This window comes from Propithecus coquereli, unplaced genomic scaffold (assembly GCF_000956105.1).
Source record: "Propithecus coquereli isolate 6110/MARCELLA unplaced genomic scaffold, Pcoq_1.0 Scaffold54, whole genome shotgun sequence".
In the NCBI taxonomy this organism is placed as follows: Eukaryota; Metazoa; Chordata; class Mammalia; order Primates; family Indriidae; genus Propithecus; species Propithecus coquereli.
Genome location: NW_012151285.1, coordinates 1564726 through 1575680, shown reverse-complemented (window position 1 = coordinate 1575680; position 10955 = coordinate 1564726). Strand labels below are relative to the sequence as shown.

Genomic DNA, 10955 nt, shown 5'->3' with positions numbered 1-10955 from the left:
TCTAGAGCCGAGAAACAGACACATCTAAACCAGTAGGCAAGCAGGTGACCAGGTGGTTCCAGCTGCTGCTAAGTGCCAAGAAGAAAATTAAGCAGCGAGGATACCACAGAGTAACCAGTGGGGAGCAGTCCTCTTTAGGGGCTCACATCTTCACTAAGACCTCAGCAATGTCTGGGTGGAAGCTTCCAGGCAGAGAGAACAGCGGAGTCAAAGTCCCCACAGAAGGACGGGCGTGGCCCATGTTCCCAGCACGTCTTCTTCATCCTCCACATCTCACCCAGCCAGCCCCGTCCTCCCCGGGGCAGGACAAATCCCAGGTCTCGGGCTCATCCATCTGAACCTGTCTCCTTGTCAACACACAGCCCTCCCTGATGTAGGGTGGTGGCCTCTGTTCATTTCCTCATCCTTTTCTCTGAAGACGACTTTGCTCTTTCTTCAATCGTGGCTGAACACTCCATTGAATATGCGTGTGCCTGAGTGGCATGGGTATGGGAAGAGGGCTTCTTTTAAAACTCAGGCTCCTTATCCTGTTGGGACCAGGTGCAATGATCTAAGTGCTGCTTGAAGTGTAGTCATCCACCTGGCATTGGCTTCATCTGGGAGCTTATTAGAAATATAGAATCCCGGGCCCCACTCAAACCAAACCAGAATCTGCATCTTAACAAGACCCCCAGGTAATCTGAGCAGAGTTCTGCCTGGAGCAGAGTTCTGCCTCCAGACTCTGTCCCTGGAAACCAATCAAGCTACACAGAGCAGCCGACACGATGGTGGGCCGGACACCCATCTGACCCTTGCTTCTAAAAGCACCCGTGAGGTAGGTATCAATATATTCATGACCTTCATTTACAGATGAATAACTCAGGCACAGGGAGGTTAAGGAATCTGTCCAAGGTCATAAACCTGGATGTGGCAAGGCTGGGTTTGAGCCCTGAGGGTCTCGCCACAGAGCCTGGGCTCTAATTCTTAAGAGGAGTCAGGCGGAGGCTGTCTCAGCTTCCTGGGGCTGCCATAAACAAGTTCCATAGGCTGGGTGGACTTGAACTACAGACGTTTATTGTCTCATGGTTCTGGAGACCAGAATTCCAAGATGAAGGAGTTGGCAGGGTTGGTTCCTTCTGAGGATAATGAGGGAGAATTTGCTCTAGGCCTCTCCTCTAGCGTTTGGGGATCGCTGACAGTCTTTGGTGTTGCTTGGCTTGTAGAAGCACCACCGGGATCTCTGCCTTTGTCTTCACACGGCGTTCTTCCTGTGCCAGTGTCTGTGTCCAAAGTTCCCCCTTTTTTAAGGATACCAGTCATATTGGATTGGAGGCCCACCTTAATGACTTCATCTTAACTAATTACACCTGTAACAACCCTACTTCCAAGTAAGTCACATTCTGAGGTGCCTGGGTTAGGATTTCAGCATGAATTTTTCGGAGGACACAATCAACTCATAACAAAGGTTAATAAACTGATAATAACAGTTAACACTGTATCCATGCATTGTTCTCAGTGCCTTCCACATAGCAACTCATTCTATCTCCACCAGAAGCCTGTAAGTTCTATTTTCATTCTTGTTTTGCAAAGGGAGGAAACTGAGGCACTGACAGGTTAAGTGTCTTGTCCCAAGTCACACAGCTAGTAAGTGAGGGAGCCAGGGTTTAGTCTGGCTTTGAAGTTGGCACCGCTGCCCTCTCTGATGGTGTTTGGGGTAATTCTGAGCTCACATCCATACAATTTCTCTAGCAAGTAGTTGCTGGATTTTGGTTCATGGTGTCCGGGATAGCAGCTCTAAAACAGAGCCATGTGGGTGGAGCCTCCATAGCATTCAGGGGCTAGAAGGAGCTAGAAAACCCCATATGCTTGATGCAGAGAAACCATGTACTTAAAGCAAACCAAACTGGAACACTGCTTTAGTCTGAATGAAAACCATGAACCAAGTGTCCTTCTGTGGTACCTGGCACATACTAAGTATGCAATAAATATTGGTTACTGTTATCATTTTACTGAGATATCACTATGTGCCAGGCTCTGGGCTGGCCCTCTTACTTACATTTCCTTCTAAGCTTTATAACAACGTTAGGAGATGAATAATATTGTCCCCATTTTATAGATGAGGAAACTGAGGCTCAAATGAGTATAGCCAACTCTTATCCCCAATCCAGGGATGAGGACACTTCTTTGTGAGACATAAACAGGCTGAGCTTTTGCATAGAAAAGCCTTGAAATATTTCAGCAGAGCAGATTTACATGTTTAACTCAAAGAGTCTTCACCATTGAGTTAATATTTCCAGGTCAGAGCGCCTTCGAGGGAGGAAGGCGGTGGCCTCCACGCTGCGGTCTCCTTAACTGCACCCTGGGAAGTCTGCACACTGCCTTTCTTTCCCCTGGTGGTCTAATCTGGAGTCAGGTCCAGGCGCTAGCTCTACACTGGGCAACACCGGACCGGGAGCCAAGAGGAAAACAACAGGTGAGCTTGTGAACAGTCCCCTTCTGTGCCTTGGGCAGGGTATCTGCCCAGCAACTGCGGGGCTGCACTGACTTCCAGAAGCTTCTGCCTCTGCAGGTGTTTTAGGAACTTGGCCTCAGGGCTTCAGTGACCCATATTTTATTACCTTTCAGGTTTCTATAATTCATCATTCACTCCTTTCTGAAGACCTCAAATGAAAGTTTAGCAGCTCAGCGCCCCGGCCTCTCTCCATTCTCTGCCCAAACACATCGGCCTGTTTGTTCTCTTTCATCCCTGCTCTTCCTGTTGCATTCTGCCCGTTCAATGGGGAAAGAGTGAAACCGGATGGCTGGACCCAGTGCGGGGAAATGACTTCAGAGCCACCTTTGTTTCCCCTCATTCCTTTGAGCACACTTGGCCCCGCGTCTCTATGAAAGGGCTTGTTTGAACCATTTGGAACATCCAGCGAGTGAAAGATGCTGCAGCCAGAATCGCTCACATCTTTTCAGGCTGCCTGAGACTCTGGGTTAAACTGCCAAATTTTTGCAACAAAACTAACCATGACATTGGACATTGTGTTATAAATTAGCCACAGCCTTCCAAGCAAATTGTCTCTTTTTATTGTATCAGTGTAAGCCTTTGGAACATTTGGCTTTAGCTACTAACTTCAGGGAGGCTCAGAGAATATTTTTGTTTTGCCCCAAACCAACCCTTCAGACACCAACTTGCATGTGTTAATATACATATCTTAATTCACTGCTATTTTTTAAATCACACTCACTCAGAGGATCTGTTAGTTATATTCTATTTCTCTGCCTAAAATTCTGCCAATCTGCTCGTAAGTTTTGATGTGGCAGAAACTATCTTCAATCATATTTGACACAAAAAAATATGCTTCTCTTTCTATAATGCATTTCACAATGATTATTTGAAGTTTCTTTTAAAGAATAGTCCTTTTCAGATATATAGTGAGATGTATTAATATGCATTTTTATAGAGTCCTAGTGATGTGTGGAATTTTAGTGTTTGGTGCTTGCAGAAAAAATAAAAATTTCTACTTCTGATAGGTCACCCTGAGTTTAGGGGGGGAGGAAAGCATTTGCCCATCTCTTTGAGCTATGTCACCAGTAGCTAAATCAAGCTTTTGATATTAAAAGGAACCAATCCCCCCAAAATACACAGATGCTGTCTAATTTCTTTCCCTATTTTTCTTTCCTTTTAACTTTCTCCCATAAAAAAACCAAACACATGTTGTAGAACAAATTTGGATTCAGAAATAATCTTAAGTAGTAAACTTTATTAAAATAAGGCGAAATAACATTTGTTAAAAATAAAATAAACCTCCTTACGATATTTGTAAAACACACCTACTACATTGGATAATCTTTAGTGTTGTAAGCAGAAGACGAAATACTGTATTATTGCCTATGTCTTCTCACATTGTAAATAAAAACCACTGTGATAGCTATATAGCTTTCAAGCAACATCATCAGTAGCTATAAACATTGTGTCCATTCATGACAACTTGTTTAACTTGTATTCTCTTTGGAAAATAAACAAAATTCATATCCTTTCACATTTTCCCAGCAGTAATCTTTATTTAACCTGAACTCTTTCTAAGTGTGACTGAGATTCTGGCATACTGGTCCCCAGGTGAGATGGGACCAAGTGTCTCTAAAGAGTTCCTGTCCATCCAAGAACAACTACCAAAAGGTACTCCATCTTCTTGTCCCATCATCTCTCTCTACCATTACTCCCCTCTACCTAGAAAAGGGAAATTTGGAAAGAAGCTAGGGCCCCTCTCTGCAGCTTCTCTGCCTTTTGTGTTCCAGACAGGGTCATATTTGGATGGGTTGGGAGATCCTGCTACAGGGCAAGCATTGGACGTGGCTGCCACTTTTTATAACAAAGGCATGAATGTCAGTGCTTAGTGGGTAATTTAAACTTCCAACGAATTTGATCTTCGTAGAAGAAAGTAGCACTTAAAACGTGAACTTCATTTTTCCATTGCAGGCCTAAGCTCTAGCCAGTTTAAACAGCAAGTTTTAGCAAAGACAACCTTTTACACTTAGCTAGCCTTCTGCGAGAAGACAGTCTCTTGGGGGACAACAGAGGGCTTTGCAGCAACACAGCCTGTCTCTGTGCTTACACAGGAGATGGACGGTGCTACATTCAAAACACACTCACACGTCACTGAGGTCTCGAGTTTCCAGCATCTGCCATTTCCAAGGTTGGAGCTTCTTGACCTAAAAGCAAGGGTGGGAGGCAGGGTTGGGGAAGACACAAGGAAAAGGAAGCCTGACACACACACCTCCTCAGGGTGAAAGGAGTCACCAACACACACACACAAGCCCCTTTAGGCAAACACAAGAGCGGTTGTTATGGTGGATGCAAGTTGCTCCCCAAGTATGTCCTGAATGTGGGAGGCCACAGCAGCTGCCTCCCCTTGAGACAGCCCCGGGAGCCCCTGCCAGCAGCCACGGTGACTCGCCAGCCCTTGCCAGCTGTCACACTTTGCATGCCGCTGCAGCTTCAGCCCAGCACAAGGGACCATCCAAGTCACCAGCTCCAACGAGCAGCAAATCCTGTGCCCATGCTGGGTCCGTATGGCCACCCAGAACTCTCTTGTGGAGCCCTCCACCAAGGGCACTTAAATACACACTGACCAGCACGTCCAATTGACAGTGTCCTTGGCCAGGGGAGAGGGGAGTTCTCCTCCAAGGAGCAGGAGATGAGGTGAGACCAAGGGCTAAAGGGAACCCTCAGGGACACCCACAGTAATGAGGGGTACTTTGGGGGGAAAGAGCAGCATGCATGTTTCCATCTCTTTGATTTCTGAGCACCCCTGCTTGTCACTGGGAAATGTGGAGGGTGCAATTTAGGCAACTCTGTGTGAGGTGTTAGGTTCTGTCTTCCTCATCTGCTTCCTCCTCCTGCTGGCAAGGGAAGGTCCCAGGGTACCTTGGATGTGGGAAGAGGAAGCTGGAGGGGGAGGTCACCAGGGCCTTCCCCAATCTGGCACTTCAGCTACAGGACAGAAGGGTCCTGAGAGCGAGGGTGGGCAGGGCCAAGGGGGTTGGTGCAGGGCTCGTGGTGACAGGACCCTGGGGCCCCTCTTTTCAGGAACATAGTTGGAACCCATCAACTTGTCAGCACTGGCTTGGCCTAGGTTGGCCCCTCCATCCTTACACCCGGTCCCCAACCTTCTTCCATCATGGCTCCCTCCTCGGCTTCCCAGAAGTCTGGTCCAGCTGGAGGGAGTCCAGGAAGCCAGCTGTTGGGGTTGCAGTTCTGCCTCTCCTGAGGGTACCCAGTAATTCCCTACCCGCTGAGGGGGGGGGGAAGGTGTAGATAAAAGCCTTACTTTTACCATGTACAGCAGAGATCAAAAATGCCCAGCTCACCAGGGGTCCTGTGAGAACCAATTGCAAACAGTGAAATGATTAGGGAGGTGTTAAACTTAATAGCTTGAAACTTCCAAGGCTACTTCCTTGGTCTCTCTCTCTCTCTCTCTCTCTCTCTCTCTGCCCCCTCTTCCTGCCCAGATGGTTCTGTTTGGGGACTCACCTCTTCCTGCCAAGGCCCCCTTCTCTCTCCAAAGCAGGGCCTCTATCACCATGTCACAGGCCAGGCCCCTCTGAGGGTTGGGGGTCCTACCAGGTTCCTTCCCTCCCTATAGAACCTATAGGAAACACTCGGGTTCGAGCACTGTAGCGGGTCTGCACAGTTAAGGGATGAGCCCGAGATCTAGTGGAGATTACAGACCCATCCTTAGATACCTCCTGGACACACAGGAGGTTCAAAGCACTGTGCTGGGCTTTGCGAGGATACAGAAATGAACAGATGGTCCCTGCCCTCAAAACAATCACAGCCAAATGCAGAGATGGTGCCCACGTGATACAATGGAGGCTATGGAGAAATGCTGTCAATGGTTTGCCAGGCATGCTGAAAGGAGGAAGATGAGAAATCACCAAGGCTTCCAGAAGAAGGTGAGGTTGGAGCTGCACCCGAGGCATAGGCAGGATGTTACAGGCGGAGGTGCAGGTTGGAAGCAGAGACCAGAGTGAGCCTACGGAGCGAATGTGGAAGAAAACAAAAACAAAGCAGCCCTAAAATCATCAGGCATAGCCAATGGGCTCCTAGAGCAGAGATCACTTCCCATGGTGGACAGGCCCTTCAGCAGTGTCTCTCTTCTCAGACCAGGCAGCCCTTAGATGGAGGAAGCTCATTTTTTGTGTGTTACACTCTAGGTTAGCATTGTCCAGTGGAACTTTCTGCGATGAAGAAAATGTTCTATGTCTGTGCTGTCCGTAGATAGCCACTGGCCACCTGTGACTACTAAGCACCTGAACCAACGCTAGTGCAACTGGAGAACTCAATTTTTAACTTAATTTTAATTAATTTTCATTTAAACACCCAAGTGGCTAGTGGCCACCATACTGGATAGTAGAGGTTTAAATATCAAAAGGTCCTCTTCCCCCAGTACATTCTGCAATGTTCTGATGACAAGTTGCAGCAGTATGCACTGATGTTGGCGGTAGAAAACGTCCATAGCCACCTAGTAATGCTGTTTTATTTGGGGAAGAAAAAGATTCAGTCCCACCCTCAACAGATAGGACTATGTAGGTGTTTTGTTTTGTTTATGATAAGAGGCCAATTTCTGAGTGAGTTTTGCTTAACCAAGAGTAGAGTTTCTGATAGAATGAACACACGTCCCTTTTGGGGAGCAGAGAAACTCGACCCCAAGGGCTTGTTTGTCCATAAAAACCTTTCTATCAGAGAGACTAGGGGGAGGAGGGAGTGGCAGGGAGTAGCCATTCTAATGCTATGGTCATTTAGCCCAGAAATTTAGTTCTCTGAACCTGGAAGGAAATCACGTATTCAAAAGAAAATGTTCCATACTAGCATATTCACAATAGCCAAAAGGTGGAAGCAACTCAAGTGTCCACCCATGAATGAATGGATAAACAAAATGTGGTATATCCATACAATGGAATATTATTCAGCCTTAACAAGGAAGAACATTCTGATACATGCTACAACATGGATGCACTTTGAAGACATTATGCTAAGTGAAGCCAGTCACTAAAAGACAAACATTGTATGACCCTACTTAAATGAGAACCTACCTGAGCAGAACAAATACACAGAGACAGAACAGAATGGTGGTTGCCAGGAGCTGGGGGAAGGAGATGGGGAGTTTAGAGTCTAGAGTTTCAGGTTTGCAATATGAAGAGTGCTCTGGAGTTTGGTTGCACAACAACCTAAGTGTATTTAACACTGCTGAACTGGACTCTAAAAAATGATTAAGATGGTAAATTTTATGCTATGAATATTTGATCACAATTTTTTTAAAAAACAATCTATATATTAAAAAGAAAAGTTGAGGCAGAGAGGAGCTGGAGGGAGGCACACGAGTCTTAGCCTGAGCAATGCCACCAGTCCTCCTTGAACAGCACGCTTCGCCCTAAAAGGCGCCCTCCCTCCGCTGCCGGGCCCTGTCCTGCGACACTGGCACAGGCGCTCACAATAACCTCCTTGAGCGGTGCCAGGGGCACCTCCGCGCCGGCCGAGGCGCAGGCAACCAATGATCACACGCCTGCGCCCGGCCTCGCGCCTCTATTGGCTGCGACCCGCCGCCCGCGGCCCCGCAGGTTCCCAAGCCGGGTTTAAAGGGGTCGGGCGCGGTCCGGTGCCCCACCATCGGCTCCCCGCGCGCAGGTCCGCGGGGAGGGGCGGCCTGCCAACGGGCACCCCGGGGCGTTCCTGAAGGACGCCCTCGGCCGCCCCCAGTGCCCCCCAGATGTACTATGCGGTTTCCCAGGCGCGCGTGAACGCGGCCCCCGGGACCATGCTGCGGCCACAGCGGCCCGGCGACTTGCAGCTCGGGGCCTCCCTCTACGAGCTGGTGGGCTACCGGCAGCCGCCCTCCTCCTCTTCTTCCTCCTCCTCCACTTCCTCCTCCTCCACGACGGTCCCCCTCCTCCCCAAGGCTGCTCGCGAGAAGCCGGAGGCGCCAGCCGAGCTGCCAGGCGCGGGGCCCGGATCGGGCGCGCACGCGGGCGGCAGCGCCCGGGCGGACGCCAAGGAGGAGCAGCAGCAGCAGCTGCGGCGCAAGATCAACAGCCGCGAGCGGAAGCGCATGCAGGACCTGAACCTGGCCATGGACGCGCTGCGCGAGGTCATCCTGCCCTACTCAGCGGCGCACTGCCAGGGCGCGCCGGGCCGCAAGCTCTCCAAGATCGCCACGCTGCTGCTCGCCCGCAACTACATCCTGCTGCTGGGCAGCTCGCTGCAGGAGCTGCGCCGCGCGCTGGGCGAGGGCGCAGGACCCGCCGCGCCGCGTCTGCTGCTGGCCGGCCTGCCCCTGCTCGCCGCCGCTCCCGGCTCCGTGCTGCTGGCGCCCGGCGCCGTGGGACCCCCGGACGCGCTGCGCCCCGCCAAGTACTTGTCGCTGGCGCTCGACGAGCCGCCGTGCGGCCAGTTCGCGCTCCCCGGCGGCGGCGCGGGCGGCCCTGGCCTGTGCACCTGCGCCGTGTGCAAGTTCCCGCACCTGCTCCCCGCCGGCCTGGGCCTGGCCGCCGTGCAGGCGCAGTTCTCCAAGTGAGGGCCTGCCGGGCCGGGGCGCGACCTCGGCCCGGGCTCCCGCCGCCCAGCTTCTCCGCGCCCCTGCGCCCTGCGTCCAGGGAGAGCGGGGCCGAAAAAGGAGGGCATTGCGAACCTTCTGGTCCAGAGGAAGGGACTGTGGGGCGCCCCCTTCCCTGCCCCCACTCCCGGAAAGTTAAAGTGACCCGAGCGGATGTTCGATGCCGCTCTGGGGCTATTTGGGGTTCTGGGTCGATTCCAGCTGCTTTGGGGCAGAAAGTGAGCGACCCCCTTACTCTCACCCGGTGCGTCTCTCTCCCTATCCCTGGAGTCGCGCGCTTCGTGGGGCTGGTGTGGATTTTAGGGCTCCGTGCGGTGGGTTTGATTCGCCCTAGGTGTGGAGAGAGACCAGCCCCGAGGGCGACCTCCTGGGACCCGAGCACGTCCGCTGCCAGGCCGAGGGATCGCGCTTGAATGGCGGCGGGGGCGACGGGGTGGTTCTTTCCCTGTCCCCAGCGGGAGGCCACAGGCGCCCTCGTTCCCGCCGGCCAAGCCCTGCCAGAGGAGGCTGCCGGACCTCAAGAGGCTGAGAAAGACCAGTTAGTCGGTGCACACCGTCCGGGACGTGGCAGGCAGATGGACCCTCGGCAGCCAAACGGTTGGGGTGGCGGTGCAGTGGGTGGGGACGATGACAACGGCAGGGTCGTTGGGCGTGGTGGGTTGGGAAGTCGGTCCGCTTTTGGTGACCCGCTGTTTAGAGCGCTATATTTGAGACTCGCGTGATCTGGCGTTTTGTAACGGAGAATATTCACTCAAATCCTGGGGTCTTCTTAGAAATGCAACTTAGAACTCGAGATTCACCTTTTCGTCTCCCTTTCCCCAAGGTCGCATAACCAACATTTGAGCTTGCTTAAAACAAAACCCAACCACCTTTCACGACAACGGTGTTCCCGATTTACTAAAATAGGTAACAAGGCATTCGCAGTCGCCTGTCCAGTCAAGATCGCTAATTAACGTTCACATTAAAAGGCATGAAGGAGGACGTGGAGCCCTAAACCGCCAGCAGCTCAGCGCATCCAGCTGCGGTGGCGACGGCGGGGACCGCGCAGTTCCTTAGCGCGAAGCGTCCTTTAACCAGCGCTGCGCAGGTCTAGCTTCTCTCGGCTTTGCAGTTGAAGAACCACATAGGTGGCCGGTTTTGATTTGTGACAGGCGTTAACAAATTACGTTACCCAAGATTATATTATGATATTTCAGCAGCTTGCTTTGATTTTTATGTTTAAGGTTTTTGGTTGTTGGTAGTAGCCGAATTTAACTGGCATTTTATTTTATCTCTAACTTTGTTTCCTTGCATTGTACAGAATCAACAAAATAAAACATTTAAAGTCTGATTTTTACATTTTTCGTCTGTTTTGTTTGTTAATTTAAAAAGTCCTGGTACCCTACTGGATTCAGAACCTCGGGGTGAAGATTAGTAGTTAAATGACTGGGGTTCCACATTTTAAAACCTGATTTCCGAATTTGTAAAATAATCCAATGAACAGGCAGCTGTAGTTCAAGTTCAGGCATCAACAGGAAATGTGAGGACTGTAGGTGAGTGGGTGGGTGGGTCAGAGAAGGAAAGGAGACAATTCCAGGAATTAGTTCTTAGCCAAGCTTTGAGAATAAGTCTCTTCTAACTACAACTTCTCCCCCTGAGAAATGGGTTAAGCAATACCTTTATCATACAATTATTTTATATCTCAACATCTTTCTAAGAAATCCACCTTTTCTATCTTAAGGGACAGAAGCTTAAACAACATTGCCCAAGTATAAACTTCCCTCTGCCCACCCTCAAGCTGAAATAAGGTTGAGGTTGTCTCCTTTGAAATTATGACTTCGGATGTCATTTCATTCTTTATAAGAGGTAAAGAAAGCTCTTCCTGTCCTACTGGTGATG

The 10955-nt window shown here is 50.4% G+C and overlaps 1 protein-coding gene and 1 long non-coding RNA gene across 2 annotated transcripts; both read left to right on the top strand.

Annotated features, from left to right (window-relative positions):
- Positions 1-1561: 1561 nt before the first annotated feature.
- On the top strand, positions 1562-3079 carry LOC105820803. Its single transcript, XR_001138023.1, has 3 exons — positions 1562-1592; positions 2277-2452; positions 2605-3079. It is a non-coding gene; the product is annotated as an uncharacterized LOC105820803 (long non-coding RNA).
- Positions 3080-8139: 5060 nt separating this feature from the next.
- On the top strand, positions 8140-10412 carry OLIG1 (oligodendrocyte transcription factor 1). Its single transcript, XM_012657363.1, has one exon. It carries the CDS (start codon positions 8235-8237, stop codon positions 9036-9038), a length of 804 nt encoding a protein of 267 aa, XP_012512817.1. The 5' UTR covers positions 8140-8234; the 3' UTR covers positions 9039-10412.
- Positions 10413-10955: the final 543 nt, after the last annotated feature.

Excerpts from the sequence above, each read along its gene's own strand:
- OLIG1 (XM_012657363.1), top strand. The coding sequence starts at position 8,235 with ATGTACTATGCGGTTTCCCAGGCGCGCGTGAACGCGGCCCCCGGGACC.